We start from the raw sequence: 19161 nt of genomic DNA, 5'->3' as shown, positions 1-19161 counted from the left end.
CCCCTCACTGTAGTCTGCACCAGTGCCCCGTTCGCCCCTCACTGTAGTCTGCACCAGTGCCCCGTTCGCCCCTCACTGTAGTCTGCACCAGTGCCCCGTTCGCCCCTCACTGTAGTCTGCACCAGTGCCCCGTTCGCCCCTCACTGTAGTCTGCACCAGTGCCCCGTTCGCCCCTCACTGTAGTCTGCACCAGTGCCCCGTTCGCCCCTCACTGTAGTCTGCACCAGTGCCCCGTTCGCCCCTCACTGTAGTCTGCACCAGTGCCCCGTTCGCCCCTCACTGTAGTCTGCACCAGTGCCCCGTTCGCCCCTCACTGTAGTCTGCACCAGTGCCCCGTTCGCCCCTCACTGTAGTCTGCACCAGTGCCCCGTTCGCCCCTCACTGTAGTCTGCACCAGTGCCCCGTTCGCCCCTCACTGTAGTCTGCACCAGTGCCCCGTTCGCCCCTCACTGTAGTCTGCACCAGTGCCCCGTTCGCCCCTCACTGTAGTCTGCACCAGTGCCCCGTTCGCCCCTCACTGTAGTCTGCACCAGTGCCCCGTTCGCCCCTCACTGTAGTCTGCACCAGTGCCCCGTTCGCCCCTCACTGTAGTCTGCACCAGTGCCCCGTTCGCCCCTCACTGTAGTCTGCACCAGTGCCCCGTTCGCCCCTCACTGTAGTCTGCACCAGTGCCCCGTTCGCCCCTCACTGTAGTCTGCACCAGTGCCCCGTTCGCCCCTCACTGTAGTCTGCACCAGTGCCCCGTTCGCCCCTCACTGTAGTCTGCACCAGTGCCCCGTTCGCCCCTCACTGTAGTCTGCACCAGTGCCCCGTTCGCCCCTCACTGTAGTCTGCACCAGTGCCCCGTTCGCCCCTCACTGTAGTCTGCACCAGTGCCCCGTTCGCCCCTCACTGTAATCTACACCAGTGCCCCGTTCGCCCCTCACTAAACATCACCAGTTGTGGCGGGGTGGCTGTGGCACGCTGGGGATCGTGGTGGAGTGGCTGCGGAGCATTGGCATGACTGTTGCACAGGAGGTCGCGGTGGGGTGGCTGTGGCGTACTGGGGGTCACGGGGTGGCTTGGAGAGTTGGCATGTCTGGCTGACTGGGGCATGTGGCAGGGTAGTTGAGCAAAGCTGCGGTGACTCGGCAGGGTGAGGGTGACTGTAGCACATGCTGCAGGCTTGGGCTTCTGTAGGGGAGGTGAGTGGTGGGACTGTGTGCCAATGCTGCACGTTGTGTTTTGGTCATGGGGGTGGGATGATGGCTTGTGCTATGAGGTGTGGTGCGCATTGTGGGAACAGGGCCTGGTGTCTCTGTCGCCTGATGGAAGGAGTTTTGTTTGAGGGTTCTGCACTTTGCTGTCACGGAATAGGAATCCTGTCTGCGGATTTGATATTGAATCCTGATGAATTTTAAGTTGCTGCTTTCCGTTCTAGAATGGCCACCGATGGCAGGCGATACAAGATGTGTTAATCACAGATCAGGACAGTCTGGATCTTGCTAATGTAAACCTCATGCTGGAGCTTATAATACAGAAGAAACAACAGCTGGAAGCGGTGAGTACTCTGGGAGAGAGAGCAGGCCAGGTGTCAGTGGGAAAGATGGGTGGTGATGAAACTGGGACAAAGTTTAGCTAGTCCAGGTGCAAAAGCGTTTCACCCCACAGTCCGTTCCCAGTACACATTCACACACAACACCTTAAAGTATAATTTTTCAATGTCCGTCCTTTGGAGGTCTGGCGTCTGTCTTCCTTTAGCTTAACCTAGTTACCTATAATTTACCTTTTATTCATAATGTTGTGCATCTCATTCTCAACCAACAACAACTTTAATTTATATAGTGCCTTTAATGTAATAAAATGTCCCAAGGCACTTCACAAGAGCATTATAAAACAAAGTATGACACCGAGCCACAAAAGGAGATATTGGGGCAGATGACCAAAAGCTTGGTCAAAGATAGGTTTTAAGGAGTGTTTTAAAGGAGGACAGTGATGTAGAGAGGCAAAGAGGTGTAGGGAGAGTATTCCAGAGCTTGGGCCAAGACAGCTGCAGGTGCGGCCATCAATGGTGGAGTGTTTAAAATCAGGGATGCACAAGAGGCCAGAATTAGAGGAGCGCAGATATCTTGTGGGGCTGGAGGAGATTACAGAGATAGGGAGAGGTGAGGCCATGGAAGGAATTGAAAACAATGATGAGAATTTTAAAATCAAATTGTTGTTTGACTGGGGGTGGTGTAGGTCAGCGAGCACAGGGGTGACAGGGGAACTGGACTTGGTGTGAGTTAAGACACGGACAGCAAAGTTTTGGATGACCTTAAGTTTACAGAGAGTTGAATGTGGGAGATCAGCCAGGCGTGTATTGAATAGTCAAGTTCAGAGCTAACAAAGGCATGAATGATGGTTTCAGCAGTAGGTGAACTGAGACAGGGCAATGTTGGGTTACGTTCTGGAGCTGGATATAGCTGCTCTTAGTGATGGCATGAATATGAGGTCAGAAGCTCATCTCAGGGTCAATTGTGACACCAAGGTTTCAAACAGACTGGCTTAATCTCACTGTTGGAGTCAGTAGCTGAGGAACAGAGATTGGAGCGGGATCCGAAGACAATGGCTTCAGTCTTCCCAGTATTTAATTGGAGGAAATTTCTGCTCACCCAGTACTGGATGTCAGACCAGCAATCTGATTTAGCAACAGTGGAGGAGTCGAGAGAGGTGGTGGTGAGGTAGAACTGGGTGTCGTCAGCGTACATAGGAAAACTAACACTGCTTTCAGATAATGTCACCAAGAGGCGTTGTGTAAATGAGAAATAGGAGAGGCCAAGGATCGATCCTTGGGGGACACCAGAGGTAACACTGTGGGAGCAGGAAGAGAAATCATTGGAAGTGATTCTCTGGCTATGATTAAGAATGAACCAGGTGAGAGCAGTCCCACCCAGCTGGACGACAGCGGAGAGGTGTTGGAGGAGGTTGGTGTGATCAACCGTGTCAAAGGCTACAGATAGGTTAAGAAGGATGAGGAGGAAAAATTAACTTGTGTCACAGTCACGTAGGATTGTGACTGATGGGAGCTGTTTTGGTACTGTGGGAGGGGTGGAAACCTGATTGGAGGGAGTCAAACATGGAGCTCGTGGAAAGATGGGAATGGATTTGGGAGGCAACAACCCATTCAAGGACTTTGGAGAGGAAAGGGAGGTTGGAGATGTAGTTTGTAAGGATAGTGGGGCTCACAGGTTGTTTATTTGAGGAGAGGGGTGATGACAGCAGATTTAAAGGAGAGGGGGACAGCACCTGAAGAGAAAGAACCATTTACAATATCAACTAACATGGGGACCAGGAGGGGATGTTGGGTGATCTGCAGTTTACTGGGAATAGGATCGAGGGAGCAGGAGGTGGGTCTTATGGGCAAGATGAGCTCAGAGAGGGTATAAGGGGAGATAGGAGAGAAACTAGAGAAAGAAGCCAGTTCAGGGCTAGAGCAGGGGGGTGGGAGCATTGGAGGAAGTTTGACCATGTGTGCTAGTGAAAGGGAGGGACACAGCAGAGGCAGCTGACCAGATGGTCTCGATCTTAGTGACAAAAGTCCATGAGGTTCTTGAACTTGGTATTGGTGAGGGTGTAGGGGAAGGGTTTAAGAAGACAGAACAACAGTTTCCTGGGGAGGATACAGAAGGAGGTAAGGTTGGGTGTGGAAGGGAGAAGTGGGTGGAGAGCGATACAAGGAAGTGATCAGAGATGGCCTTCTCTGTAATTGACAAGATGGGAGCAGCAAGACCATGTGAGGTTGCAAAGTTAGCGGGGGTGTCCGTGCATTGGGGAGTTTTTACATGGAGGAAGAAATTTAGGGAAGATAAGAAGGCAGTGAACTCAGAGGAGAGAGAACATGATGAGTTGAAATGGAGGTTGGATTCACTGAGGATGAGCAGTCGCTCAGTGCAGAGGCTGAGGAAGAGAAGCAGCGAAGATATTTCAGTGAGAATATTTGTATCATATTTGGGAGGACAGTTGAGAACAATGATTTAGAATGAGAGGTGAAAGAGGTGGAATAAACTGAGATGCTCAAATGAGAAGAAAGTGACGGAGGAGTTGAGGGTCAGGCAAAGGTGTGATCTAAGTGCCACACCACCACTGCGACGGACTTGACCGGGTAAGTGGTGCAAGATATCACCAGGCGGGGAGGCTTCGTTAAGTGGAAAAGCGTCATCGCTCCTCAGCCAGGTTTCTGTTAAGGTCATGATGTCAATGCATTCTTCCACAATAAGCTTCTGAATGAATGGATATTGTGGAGGGAGATGCGGAGAGGGCAGGTGAGAGCTGATGTGCTGGCAAAATCCACAGGGTCAGCAGTGAGTTGGACAGTAAGATTGGCAAGATTAGCCACAGTGGGCATTCTGAGTGGGTAGATCAGCAAGAGAATAGGATAGGGCAATTGGAGCTGCTGCTCTTAAGGAGGCAGTGCTGAGTGTCTCGAGGAACCCTTTGGAGGATTGCTGAGAGGCACAGAGGGAAGCTGTAGATTTATCTCGGATGGAGTCAAGCCTGGGACGGCAGCAAGAGAAAAGGAAGGTCGAGGAGTACTGAAGGGTTGTGGTAGGGAATTGGGAGGGCAGAGCACCTGAGAGTGGAGAAGTGAAAGGAGGCATGATGATAGAGACTCTAGGAGGGGTAAAGAGAAAAGAAGTTAAAGAGCAAAAGTGGAGATAGAGTGATGGCTCGGGTCTGGAGCAGAAGCCAATATGCGCATGTGAATGGACTCTCAGAGCTCTAGTTAGTTAAAAATTAGGATACGTATAAATCTGATAGTAAATGGGAAATAAGAAATAGATGGAGATAATGGGAAGGAGTCCAGAGTTAAAGTTGGACATCCCATGGTTCAATAATGATGACTTCGGTAGGGTGGAATCAGCATGGAGCATCAAGGTGCTGTTGTCCGAGTTTGAAGACAGCTGTAGTGAGTGAAGTCCAGAAGCTGTTTGACAGTAGAGTATTGGCGGATGCACTGATACAGGTATTTTCATAGCAATGAAGATTCAAGAAGTGTACAGTTAGTTGCAAGGTAAAAAGATGATGGCAAAGTTGGAGGACCTCATGAAGTACCAAAGCAGCAGAGGTTTGTTCTTCAGCCCAAATGGGTGCTATTCGGGCCTGACTGAAGCTGAAAAGCCAGAACAACCAGTGGCCAGTCACAGGCTCAGCAGGAGATTGAGGTGTCTCAATCACAGCTTTGGTGGGGGAAGGGCAGTAAACTGGGCAAAGTTACTTTAACCATCACAGCACAGCAGCAATTCAGAGACAAAAGTTGGGACTTGCGGTATAACCAGTGTAGTCCAGGGCAGAAGCAGCGTCTTGATGTCGAGAGAAGCCCAGGAATTTGAAGCCAAGTTTGAAAGAAGATTTAGATCTATATTTTTCCCGATATTTTCCACAGCTCATGTCAAAAATAGCAGATTAGAGACAGAAGCAGAGTTGTATGCTTTTTCCCAATGTAGTCCACTGTAATTATGTGGAGACTGGAGAAGCTAGGGTTGTTCTGCTTCAAGCAGGTAAAAAGATTTGCATTTGTATAGGCATCTCCGTATATCCCAAAGTACTTACAGCCATTTTGTAATGTAGAAAACACAGTCTCAAATTTTTTCATTCGTTCTTGGCCAGCCTTTATTGCCCACCCCACATTACCTTCGCAAAGGTGAGCCACCTTCTTGAACTGCTGCAGTCCATGTGATGTAGGTATACCCACAGTGCTGTTAAGGAGGGAGTTCCAGGATTTTGACCCAGCGACAGTGAAGGAACAGCGATTATAGTTCCATGTCAGGATGTTGTGTGACTTAGGAAACTTGCAGGTTGTACATTTCCCATGTGTCTACTTCCCTTTTTCGAGACACGTTGCTGCATTGCATCTTGTAGATGGTACATACTGTAGCTGCTATGCACTCGTGGTGAAGGGAGCGAAAGTTTAAGATTTTGGGTAGGGTGCTGAACAAATAGGCTGATTTGTTCTGAATGGCATCGAGCTTCATGAGTGGTGCTAGAGCTGAACCCATCCAGGCAAATGGAGAGTATTCCATCATACTCCTGATTTGTGCTTTGCAGATGGTGGACAGGCTTTGGGGAGTCAGGAGGTGAGTTACTCTCCCCAGAATTTCCAGCCTCTGACCTGCTCTTGTAGCCACAGTATTTATATGACTGATCTAGTTACGTTTCTGGTCAATGGTAACCCCCCCCAGGATGTTGATAGTGGGGGAATTCAGCGATGGCAATGCAGTTGAATGTCGAGAGGAGATGGTTTGACTCCCTTGTTGGAGATGGTCATTGACTGGCACTCGTGTGGTGTGAATGTTACTTGCCATTTATCAGCTCAAGCCTGAATGTTGTCCAGGTCTTGCATGCGGGCACAGACAGTATCTGAGGCATCACGAATGGTAATGAATATTGTGCAATCATCAGCGAACATCCCCACTTCTGACCTGATAGGAACATAGAAAAATAACAGCACAGATGAGGCCATTCAGCCCATTGTGTCCGTGCCAGATGAAAAAAACTAGGCGCCCAATCTTATCCCACCTTCCAGCACTTGGTCCACAGGTTACAGCACTTCAGGTGCATGTCCAGGTACCTTTTCGAAGAATTGAGGGTTTCTGTCTCCATCACCATTCCTGGCAGTGAATTCCAGATACCCACCACCCTCTGGCTGAAGAAATTTCTCCTCATGTCCCTTCATTCTTCTACCAATCACCCTAACACTGTGATAAAGGCCTGCTCGGGTCTGCAAATAAAACCCGACCCGAGCCCGATAGAACCCCATCCGAGCCCGAGCCTGACCCGGCCCGAGTCCTTCCATTTTTTGCCGTACCCGACCCGACTATCAGTTAACTTACCTTCAGTTTTTCACTTTGTGCCTCACTTGCACAAGCTTAGAATAACTGTAGCAAAACCACTTTTAAAGTCCAAAAATAAATTAACATTACAGTGAAGTACCTGAGGTGGTGGTAGAGCGTGTCAGATCCAGCCTGACCCGACCCAAGCACGAATGTCGGATCCAGAAGTGCGACCCGACCTGAACCCGACACGTTGCCGGGTCCCGTTGGGTTCAAGTCAGGTAGCAGGCCTTTAATCTGTGCCCCCTAGTAATTGACCTCTCTGCCAGGGAAGCAGGTCCTTCCTGTCTTCTCTATTTAGGCCCCTTGTAACTTTGTACAACCCAAGCCGATCAAATCATTCCTCATAGCTGCAACTTTCAAGCCCTGGCAACATTCTTGTAAATCTCCTCTGTACTCTCTCCAGAGCAATTATTTCCTTTCTGTAATGTGGGCGGCGCAGTGGTTAGCACCGCAGCCTCACAGCTCCAGGGACCCGGGTTCAATTCTGGGTACTGCCTGTGCGGAGTTTTCAAGTTCTGCCTGTGTCTGCGTGGATTTTCGCCGGGTGCTCCGTATTGCAGGTGATAGGTAAATTGGCCGTTGTAAATTGCCCCTAGTGTAGGTAGGTGGTAGAGAATATGGGATTACTTTAGGGTTAGTATAAATGGGTGGTTGTTGGTCGGCACAGACTCGGTGGGCCGAAGGGCCTGTTTCAGTGCTGTATCTCTAAATAAAAAAAATAAATAAATAAAAAAGAACTGTACATAATACTCCAGCTGTGGGCTAACAAGCATTTTTTATAGTTCCAGCATCACATCCCTACTTTTGTATTCTTTACCTCAGCCAATAAAGGAAAGCATTCATATGCCGCCTTCACCACTCTGTCTACCTGTCCTGCCACCTTCAGGGACCTGTGGACATGCACTCCAAGATCTCTCACTTCCTCTACCCCTCTCAATATCCTCCCGTTTATTGTGTATTCCCTTTAGTTTAGTTTCAAGATACAGCACTGAAACAGGCCCTTCGGCCCACCGAGTCTGTGCCGACCATCAATCACCCATTTGTACTAATCCTACACTAATTCCATATTCCTACCACATCCCCACCTGTCCCTATATTTCCCTACCACCTACCTATACTAGGGGCAATTGCTAATGGCCAATTTACCTATCAACCTGCAAGTCTTTGGCATGTGGGAGGAAACCGGAGGAAACCCACGCAGACACAGGGAGAACTTTCTTTGTTTGCCCTCCCCAAATGGATTACCTCACACTTCTCGGGATTGAATTCCATTTGCCACTTTTCTGCCCATTCAACCAAACTGTTGATATTCTGGAGTCCACGGCTATCCTCTTCACTGTCAACTACATGGCCAATTTTTGTGTCATCAAATTTCCCAATCATGCCTCCCACATTTAAGCCCAAACCATTAATATATACCACAAACAGCAAGGGACCCAACACTGAGCCTTGTGGAAAGCCACTGGAAACAGCTTTCCATTTGCAAAAACATCCATCAGTCACTACCCTTCGTTTCCTGTCACTGGAATTTTGGATCCAACCTGCCAGCTTCCCCTGTATCCCATGGGCTTTCATTTTACTGACCAGTCTGCCATGTGGGACCTTGTCAAGCCAAAAGACTTGCAGGTTAATAGGTAAATTGGCCATTATAAATTGTCACTAGTATAGGTAGGTGGTAGGGAAATATAGGGACAGGTGGGGATATTTGGTAGGAATATGGGATTAGTGTAGGATTAGTATAAATGGGTGTTTGATGTTCAGCACAGACTCGGTGGGCTGAAGGGCCTGTTTCAGTGCTGTATCTCTAATCTAAAAAAAATGCCTTACTAAAATCCATGTAGACCACATACACTGCACTACCCTCATCAATCCTTCTTGTTACTTCCTCAAAAACTCAATAAAGTTTGTAAGGCATGACGTTCCCATGGACCAATCCATGCTGACTATCCCTGATTAATCCGTGCCTTTCTAAGTGACAATTTATCCTGTCCCTCAGAATTGATTCTAATAATTTACCCATCATATGATGGAGGGAAGGTCATTGATGAAGCAGCTGAAGATGGTAGGGTCTAGGACACTACCCTGAGGAACTCCTGTCGTGATATCCTGGGACTGAGATGATTGACCTCCAACAACCACAAACATCTTCCTTTGTGCTAGGGATGACTCCAACCAGTGGAGAGTATTCCTCCCAATTTCCATTGACTCCAGTTGTGCTAGGGCTCTTTAATGCCACACTCTGTTAAATGCTGCCTTGATGTCAAGAGCAATCACTTTCTCTTCACCTCTGCAATTCAGTTTTATTTAGAGATACAGCACTGAAACAGGCCCTTCGGCCCACCGAGTCTGTGCCGACCAACAACCACCCATTTATACTAACCCTGCAGTAATCCTATATTTCCCTATCACCTACCTACACTAGGGGCAATTTATAATGGCCAATTTACCTATCAACCTGCAAGTCTTTGGCTGTGGGAGGAAACCGGAGCACCCGGCGAAAACCCACGCGGTCACAGGGAGAACTTGCAAACTTCGCACAGGCAGTACCCAGAATCGAACCCGGGTCCCTTGGAGCTGTGAGGCTGCAGTGCTAACCACTGCGCCACTGTACTGCCCCTTCATGGTTTGGACCAAGACTGCAGTGAGGTCTGGAGCCTAGTGGCCCTGCTGGAACTCAAACTGAGCATCATTGAGCAGGTTATTGTTGAGTACGTGCCGCTTGATAGCACTGTCAATGACACTTTCCATCACTGCTGATAATTGAGAGTAGACTGGTGGGGTGGTAATCGGTCAGTTTGGATTTGTCCTGCTTTTTGTGGACAGGACACACCAGTGTTGTAGCTGTGCTGGAACAGCTTGTCCAGGGGCACGGCTAGTTCTGGAGCAGAAGTCCTCAGTACTACAGCTGGGCTGTTGTCAGGACCCATAGTCTTTGCATTATCCAATGTCTTCAGCCGTTTCTTGATATCACCTAGAGTGAATCAAATTGTCTGAAGGCTGGAATCTGTGATATTGGGGACCTCGAGGAGGCTGACATGGATCATCGACTCAGCATTTCTGGCTGAAGATAGTTGCAAATGCTTCGGCCTTTTTGCTGGGCTCCTCTATCATTGAGGATGGGGATGTTTGTGGCGCCTCCAGTGAATTTAATTGTTCACCCCCATTCACGACTGGACGTGGCAGGATTGCAGAGCTTTGATATGATCTGTTGGCTGTGGAATCACTTCGCTCTGTTTATCGCATGCTCCTTCCACTGTTTAGCATATGTGTAGTCCTGTAGCTTCACCAGGTTGGCACCTCAATTTTAGGTATGCCTGGTGCATGCTCTCTTTGAACTAGTATTGGTTCCCTGGCTTGATGGTAATGGTAGTTTGGCAGTTAACTGCCAGGGTGTCACCGTAAACTGGTGCATTCGCCAAGGCGATGCCTCTACCAATCAGAGTTCACTTGCCAGCCAATCAGCACTCTCTTCTCATGCAGTAAATATTGTTGTTTTCCCTTACATTGGTTATTCTTGTGAGTGACCTGATGAGTGCAAGACGAAAAACTTTGACGACATGTCTCTATTTTCAGCAATACTCAAGTTCTGTATGACTAAATGACGATTAAGTAATTGAATTTAAATTCCCCCAGCTACTGTGGTGGGATTTGAACTCATGTCTCTGGAGCCTCTGGATTGCTAGTCTAGTAAAATTATCACTATGCTACCATCCCTGTGGCTCCCACAAATGGCAAGGTGATGATTACCAGATCATCTACTGTTTTCATTAATGTTGATTATTGCTTAAATATTGGCCAGGACACCAGGATTACTCCCCTTTTCTTCAAAATACTGCTATGGGAACTTGTGTCTACCCGAGAGAGCAGATGAGGCCTCAGTTTAACATTTCATCCAAAAGGTGGCACCTCTGACAGTGCAGCACTCCCTCACTACTGCATTGGAGTGTCAGCTTAGATTTTGAGCTGAACTCCCCGGAGTGGGACTTGGACCTATAACTTTTTGAGGAAGAGTGCTACCAACTGAGCCACAGCTGACAGAGAAGGTTAAGAGGAGAATTGATAATTCAGAATAACAAAGGGTTTTGATAGACCAGTTAAGGAGAGAGTGTTTCCAGTGGCAGAAATCCTCTCTTGGCTGCCCTCCCAACTTGCACCCAGTAAACTTCAGCTCATCCAAAAGTTTGCTGCCCATATTCTAACTCGGCCAAGTCCCATCCACCCACAGTCCCTTTTGCCCACTGTCCTATGTTGACTCCTGGTCCAGAAATGCCTTGATTTTAAAATTGCAACTTCTGTGTTTAAATCCTCCATGGTATTACCCCTCCCTATCTCACTAATCCTAGGCCCAACCATCTTCAGCTGCTTCATCAATGACCTTCCTTCAATCATAAGGTCAGTGGGGATGTTCGCTGATGATTGCACAACGTTCAGAACCATTCGTGACTCCTCAGATACTGAAGCAGTTTGTGTAGAAACGCAGCAAGACCTGGACAATATCCAGGCTTGGGCTGATAAATGGCAGGTAATATTTGCGCCACACAAGTGCCAGGCAATGACCATCTCCAACAAGAGAGAATCTAACCATCTCCCCTTGACATTCAATGGCATTACCATTGCTGAATCACCCATTATCAGCATCCTAGGGGCTACCATTGACCAGAAACTGAACTGGAGTAGCCATATAAATACTGTGGCTACAAGAGCAGGTCAGAGGCTAGGAATCCTGAGGCGAGTAACTCACCTCCTGACTCCCCAAAGCCTGTCCACCATCTACAAGGCACAAGTCAGGAGTGTGATGGAATACGCTCCACTTGCCTGGATGGGTTCAGCTCCAACAACACTCAAGAAGCTCAACACCATCCAGGACAAAGCAGCCCACTTGATTGGCACCCCATCTACAAACATTCACTCCCACCCACCGACACACAGTGACAGCAGTGTGTACCATCTACAAGATGCACTGCAGCAAGTCACCAAGGCTCCTTAGACAGCACCTTCCAAACCCCCGACCTCTGCCACCTCGAAGGACAAGAGCAGCAGATGCATGGGAATATCACCACCTGCAAGATCCCTTCCAAGTCACACACCATCCTGACTTGGAACTATATCTCCGTTCCTTCACTGTCGCTGGGTCAAAATCCTGGAACTCCCTTCCTAACAGCACTGTGGGTGTACCTACCTCACATGGACTGCAGCGGTTCAAGAAGGTGGCTCACCACCACCTTCTCAAGGGCAATTCGGGATGGACAGTAAATGCTGGCATAGCCAGTGACACCCACATCCCATGAATGAATAAAAAAAAAAATAATCTCCAGCCCCTACACCTGTGATATCTGCGTTTTCTAATTCCAGCCTCTTGAACATCCCCAATTTTAATTGCTCCACTGGCTGCTGAGGCCCTAAGCTCTGGAATTCCGCCCCCTACTCTTTCCACCTCGCTGTCCCTCTCTCTTCCTCCAAGATGTCACTTCAAACTTTCCTCATTGACAGAGCTTTTGGTTATCTGCTCTGCCCTCCTTGATGTGGTTCAGTTTAAAATTTTGTTTGATAATGCTCTTGCCTTGGGACATTTTGCTACATCAAAGATGTTATATTTATGCAAGTATTTGTATGGTTAGAAACTATAAGTTCTGATGAATTACTGAAAAATGGTCAGCTTCCAATCACTGAGATTTGAGTATTAGGAGGTGATGTGGTTGGGGTGTTGGAAATGATAAAGATTTTCGATAGGGTAGATACATATAGAAACTATTTCCTCTTCTGGGGAAATCCAGAACAAGGGTCATAATTAGAGCCAGGCTGTTGAGGGAAATGAGGAAGCACTTTTTCTCCCAAAAACTCGTGGAAATTTGGAACTTTACCAAAAGCATGTGGATGCTGTAGGTCAGTTGGAATTTTCAAAACTGAGGGGGATAGATCTTTGTTAGGAAGGTTTTGAGTGATTATGGATCAAAGACAGGTAGATGGAATAAAAAACAAAATGCTGGAAGTAGCATATCTGGCAGCATGTGTGGAGAGAGAAACAGTTAAATTTTCAGGTTGATCTATCAGAACTGTTCTGATGAAAGGTCACTGACCTGAAAGGTTAACTCTTATTCTTTCTGCATCGATGCTGCCAGACCTGAGAATTTCCAACATTTTCTCCTTTTATTTCAAATTTCTAGCATCTGTAGTATTTAATTTTTGCTGGTAAATGGAGTTGTTACAGATCAGCCATGATATAATGGAATGGCAGAGCAGACTTGAGGGACTGAATGGCCACTTCCTGTTAACTGTGGCCGACTTGTCTGTTGGAATCCGTGCTCCATTGATCCTCTAACGCACTGAAGCAGCTATGCCCACCTTTCAATGTCCTCAATCAGCAATGTAATCCCTAACAACTAGCGCAATGACAGGACCAGTGGGCATTGGAAAGTGATGTGTGAACTGGTGTTGCCATTTGTAATGACTACATCTTCATTATTTAGGAATCGCAGGCAGCCCAGCTGCAGATCCTAATGGAATTTCTTCAGGAAGCAAAAAGGAATAAGAAGGAGGTTGGTTTGTTGTATATTTTATATATTATGCATTTTATCTCCAGTGAGCTTCTGTATTTAAAGGTTAGGGTGAGATAAATAGAGGTATTGAATGCAAAAGTTATGCTGAAACTTTATAAAGTTCTGGTTCGACCAAAATTAGTGTATTGTATCCAGTTCTGTTCACACTTTAGGAAGGATGTGAGGGTCCTTGAGAGGGTGCAGAGGTGATTTACCAGAATGGTTCCAAGGATGAGGGATTTTCGCCAAAAGGTTAGGTTGGAGAAGCTGGGGTTGTTCTCCTTTGAGCAAAGGAGATTGAGGGGAGATATGATAGAAAGGTACAAGAGTATGACAGACTTAGATAAAGTGGACAAAGAAAAACTGTTCCCATTAGCTGGTGCAAGGACTTGGAGATACAGATTTAAGGCTTTGGGCAAATGATGCAGAGGGAATGTGAGGAAAAACTTTTTTACGCAGTGGATAGTAATGGCCTGGAGCTCACTGCCTATGAAGGTGGCAGCAACAGACAATCCATGATTTCAAAAGGAAATTGGATGGGTGCTTGAAGGAAATAAACTTGCAGGGCTACGGGGATGGAGTGGGGGATTGGGACTGACTGGATTGCTGTCGAGAGCGATGGCTTGGGCCCGATGGGTTGAATGGCATCTTTCTGTGCTGTAAATGACCCGATGACTCTAAAGTCTGGAAACCGTTCTTACTCTGATATGTTAGCTGTGGCTCAGTGGATAGCATTCTCTGGCCTCTGAATCAAAAGGTTGTGGGTTCAAGTCCCACTCCAGAAACTTGAGCACAAAATCTTTTCAAAGATGTTAAATTGAGGCCCCTTCTGCCCTCCCAGGTGGGCATAAAAGTTTGCACAGCTACTAATTCAAAGAAGAGCAAGGAACTTCTCCCCAATGTCCTGGCCAGTATTTATCCCTCAACTAAAATCATCAAAAAAAAAGTGCTTATGAATCCGCAGTGCTGTTTCTGGGATCTGCTCTGCACAATTTGGCTGTTAGCTACATTACAACAATGGCTACACTTCAGAAGTACTTCATTGGCTGTAAAGCACTTTGGGACATCCCGAGGTGATAAAGTGTTGTAGAAATGCGAGGGATGGTGTGGCTGTACGGGGGTGGGGGTTGCTGGACTGGAGACGATTGCTGAAGGAAATTTGTACCCATTGAGGTTATTGCCCACATTAACTGCCTCTGACTTCATTTCACAGCAATTGGACCAATTACAAAAGGAGTTGAATGTTCTTGAGGAGGACATCAAACGAGTGGAGGTTTGTAAAATTCTTTTATTAGCAGGAAAGTCTCACGTGAAGGAGTGTCCTGGCTTTGTTGAAAATGCAGACAATTGCTCACACCTTAGGAAGTGGTCTGAAAACTCTCATCACACTAGAGTGTTTAATTTACATATTCAGTCTGCTGAGCTGGGTACCTGGAGGTAATTTGTGATTGGGTGCATTTGGTTTGGTAGGAGACCGCTACTTGCTGATGGCCAGATTGTGCTGACCGGTTTCCACAAAGCTGGGATCACCAGTGGAACTTGCTGGGTGAGTCATAGTCATTTATGACATAGAAGGAGGCCATTCAGCCCATCGAGTCCATGCCGGTTCTCCATGGAGCTTTGCAGTCAGTCCCACTCCCCAGCTCAAACCCTATTTTTGTCTGGTGGCCATCCAACTTCCTCTTGAAGTCATTGATCGTCCTTGTAGGCAGCTGTCACCAGAGAGGCTATCTTTCCAGCTGCCTACATATTCAATCAAAGCTGCAGCATCTCAACCAGTGGCTTTTCTTCCTACTTAATTTACTTTGCTCTGTCAGTCTCGCTGCCTTTGTTGTCAGACTGCTTGTTCAACACCCAGTCTTGGATGAGCTGCAATTTCCACCAGGTAAACATTTAGAATCCCAAAATCAACATCTTCAATCCCTGCCACAAACTTCAAACCCTTGTCACCAACTCCCCCTACACAGCACCTCTGCTGCCCCACCCCCCCCCTCCCACCAATCCATCTCAGGCTGAATTGGATTGTTCACAACCTCGACATCCCTGATAACCATAAGCTGAACTTCTGACCCCATATTCTCTCCATTAGAAATCTTACAGTGCTGTAACATAATCCATCTTTGCCTCTGCTCAGTCTATCTGCGGCTAACATCCACATCCATGCCTTTGTCATCTCCGGACATAATTATTCCAGTGCTTTCCTGGCCAGTCTCTCATCCTCCACCTAGTGTAAATTACAGCTCATCTAAAACTCTACTGCCCCTATTCCATGTGACTTTGAAGTCCCACTCACCCATCAGCCCAGTTCTCACATTAGCTCCCAGTCCTCCAAAGCCTCAATTTAAAAATTCCCAGCTTTGTGTTTCACTCTTCCCTATCTCCTCCAATGCTAAAACCCTCACCCCAAACTCACTTCCTCTAATTCTGGCGCATTTTTTCCACACCAATGTCAGTTTCAGCCATTTAAGTCCATGCCCTAGAATTCTCTCCCTTCACCCTTTTGCGTCTCCAGCTTCCTCTTCTCCTTTAAGACCCATCTCTGACCAAACTTTTGACTACCTCTCCCAATATCTCCTCCTTTCGCTCAGCCTTTATTTTATCTTCTGGTTAAAGCGCTTTGAAATGTTTTTCTGTTAAAACAGCAATATAATTCAAGAAGTTGAGCATGATAAAGGTCTCCAACTTGGATTTGTAACGAGTTGAATAATCTACTGAACATCTTAAAAGTTCTTAAAGAGCCAGAGGACATTGGTAGGGTGTTGAATGAATACTTCACATCTGTCTTCACCCAAGAGATTGAGGATGTAGATATGGAATTCGGGAGAGAGACTGTGAGGTTCTTGAGAAAATTGTCATCGGGGGTGACAAGGTATTGGAGGTTTTGGAGGCTTAAAAGTAGACAAATCTCCAGGTCTGGACGATCTGTGTCCCAGGATGCTGTGGGAGACGAGGGTGAAGGTTGCAGGGGCTCTGACCCTAATTTTTAATTCTTCTCTGGCCATGGGGGAGGTGCCAGAGGACTGGAGAACAGCTAATGTGGTCCCACTATTCAAGAAAGGTTGTAGAGATAAGCCAGGAAACTACAGACCAGTGAGTCTCACGTCAGTGGTAGGGAAACTATTGGAGAAAATTCTGAAGGAGAGAATCTATCTCCACTTGGAGAGGCAAAATTTGATTAGGAATAGTCAGCATGGCTTTGTCAGAGGGAGGTCATGCCGAACAAATTTGATTGAATTTTTTGAGCATGTGACCAGGTGTGTAGATGAGGGTAGTGCAGTTGATGTAGTTTTCATTGATTTCAGCAAAGCCTTTGACAAGGTCCCACATGGGAGACTTATCAAGAAAGCAAATGCACATGGGATACAAGGTAACTTGATAAGGTGGATTCTAAATTAGCTTACCTGTAGGAGACAGAGAGTGATGACAGATGGCTGTTTTAGTGACTGGAAGCCAGTGTCCAGTGGCGTACCACAGGGATCTGTGCTGGGTCCCCTATTGTTTGTCATTTATATAAACGACATAGATGACTGTGGGGGGTAGGATCAGTAAGTTCGCGGATGACACAAAGATTGGCCGAGTGGTTAACAGTGAGGTTCAGTGTCTTGGGTTACAGGAAGATATAGACGGGATGGTCAAATGGGCAGAAAAGTGGCAAATGGAATTTAACGCTGAAAAGTGTGAGGTGATACACTTTGGAAGGAGTAATGTGACACGGAAGTATTCAGTGGCCTGACACTGGGAAGTTCCGAGGAACAAAAGGACCTTGGCGTGTTTGTCCATAGATCTCTGAAGGCAGAAGGGCAGGTTAATAGGGTGGTGAAAAAGGCATATGGGACACTTGCCTTTATCAATCGAGGCATAGATTACAAAAGCAGGGAGGTCATGTTGGAGTTGGATAGAACTTTGGTAAGGCCACAGCTGGAGTACTGTGTGCAATTCTGGTCGCCACATGAGAGGAAGGATGTGATTGCATTGGAGGGGGTGCAGAGGCGATTCACCAGGATGTTGCCTGGGATGGAACATTTAAGCTATGAAGAGAGGTTGGATAGGCTTGGGTTGTTTTCACTGGAGCAGAGAAGACTGAGGGGTGACCTGATCAAAGAACAAAGAAAATTACAGCACAGGAACAGGCCCTTCGGCCCTCCAAGCCTGCGCCGATCCAGATCCTCGAGCTAAACATGTCGCCTATTTTCTAAGGGTCTGTATCTCTTTGCTTCCTGCCCATTCATGTATCTGTCTAGATACATCTTAAAAGACGCTATCGTGCCCGCATCTACCACCTCCGCTGGCAACGCATTCCAGGCACCCACCACCCTCTGCGTAAAGAACTTTCCACGCATATCCCCCCTAAACCTTTCCCCTCTCACTTTGAACTCGTGACCCCGAGTAATTGAATCCCCCACTCTGGGGGAAAAAGCTTCTTGCTATCCACCCTGTCTATACCTCTCATGATTTTGTACACCTCAATCAGGTTCCCCCTCAACCTCCGTCTTTCTAATGAAAATAATCCTAATCTACTCAACCTCTCTTCATAGCTAGCGCCCTCCATACCAGGCAACATCCTGGTGAACCTCCTCTGCACCCTCTCCAAAGCATCTACATCCTTTTGGTAATGTTGCAACCAGAACTGCACGCAGTATTCCAAATGTGGCCGAACCAAAGTCTTATACAACTGTAACATGACCTGCCAACTCTTGTACTCAATACCCCGTCCGATGAAGGAAAGCATGCCGTATGCCTTCTTGACCACTCTATTTACCTGCGTTGCCACCTTCAGGGAACAATGGACCTGAACACCCAAATCTCTCTGTACATCAATTTTCCCCAGGACTTTTCCATTTACTGTATAGTTCACTCTTGAATTGGATCTTCCAAAATGCATCACCTCGCATTTGCCCTGATTGAACTCCATCTGCCATTTCTCTGCCCAACTCTCCAATCTATCTATATTCTGCTGTATTCTCTGACAGTCCCCTTTACTATCTGCTACTCCACCAATCTTAGTGTCGTCTGCAAACTTGCTAATCAGACCACCTATACTTTCCTCCAAATCATTTATGTCTATCACAAACAACAGTGGTCCCAGCACGGATCCCTGTGGAACACCACTGGTCACACGTCTCCATTTTGAGAAACTCCCTTCCACTACTACTCTGTCTCCTGTTGCCCAGCCAGTTCTTTATCCATCTAGCTAGTACACCCTGGACCCCATGCGACTTCACTTTCTCCATCAGCCTACCATGGGGAACCTTATCAAGCGCCTTACTGAAGTCCATGTATATGACATCTACAGCCCTTCCCTCATCAATCAACTTTGTCACTTCCTCAAAGAATTCTATTAAGTTGGTAAGACATGACCTTCCCTGCACAAAACCATGTTGCCTATCACTGATAAGCCCATTTTCTTCCAAATGGGAATAGATCCTATCCCTTAGTAACTTCTCCAGCAGCTTCCCTACCACTGATGTCAGGCTCACCGGTCTATAATTACCAGGATTTTCCCTGCTACCCTTCTTAAACAAGGGGATAACATTAGCAATTCTCCAGTCCTCCGGGACCTCACCTGTGTTTAAGGATGCTGCAAAGATATCTGTTAAGGCCCCAGCTATTTCCCCTCTCACTTCCCTCAGCAACCTGGGATAGATCCCATCCGGACCTGGGGACTTGTCCACCTTAATGCCTTTTAGAATACCCAACACTTCCTCCCTCCTTATGCCGACTTGACCTAGAGTAATCAAACATCTGTCCCTAACCTCAACATCCATCATGTC

General features: G+C 47.1%; 1 protein-coding gene across 4 annotated transcripts in view; it reads left to right on the top strand.

The window, feature by feature from the left end:
* cop1 (COP1 E3 ubiquitin ligase) overlaps positions 1 to 19161 on the top strand; it is a 173041-nt gene that overhangs the window by 47942 nt on the left and 105938 nt on the right. For 3 of the 4 annotated variants that reach the window (XM_068038007.1, XM_068038006.1, XM_068038009.1), the window contains exons 6-8: positions 1421 to 1540; positions 13322 to 13390; positions 14604 to 14663. In XM_068038007.1, the coding sequence (XP_067894108.1) occupies positions 1421 to 1540; positions 13322 to 13390; positions 14604 to 14663 (249 nt within the window). The remainder of the gene's footprint in view (positions 1 to 1420; positions 1541 to 13321; positions 13391 to 14603; positions 14664 to 19161) is intronic. The other variant, XM_068038008.1, reaches the window with a different exon arrangement.

This window comes from Heterodontus francisci, chromosome 8, assembly GCF_036365525.1.
Source record: "Heterodontus francisci isolate sHetFra1 chromosome 8, sHetFra1.hap1, whole genome shotgun sequence".
In the NCBI taxonomy this organism is placed as follows: domain Eukaryota; kingdom Metazoa; phylum Chordata; class Chondrichthyes; order Heterodontiformes; family Heterodontidae; genus Heterodontus; species Heterodontus francisci.
Note: the sequence above shows the minus strand (reverse complement) of the source record. Positions and strands in the feature narration are given on the sequence as shown.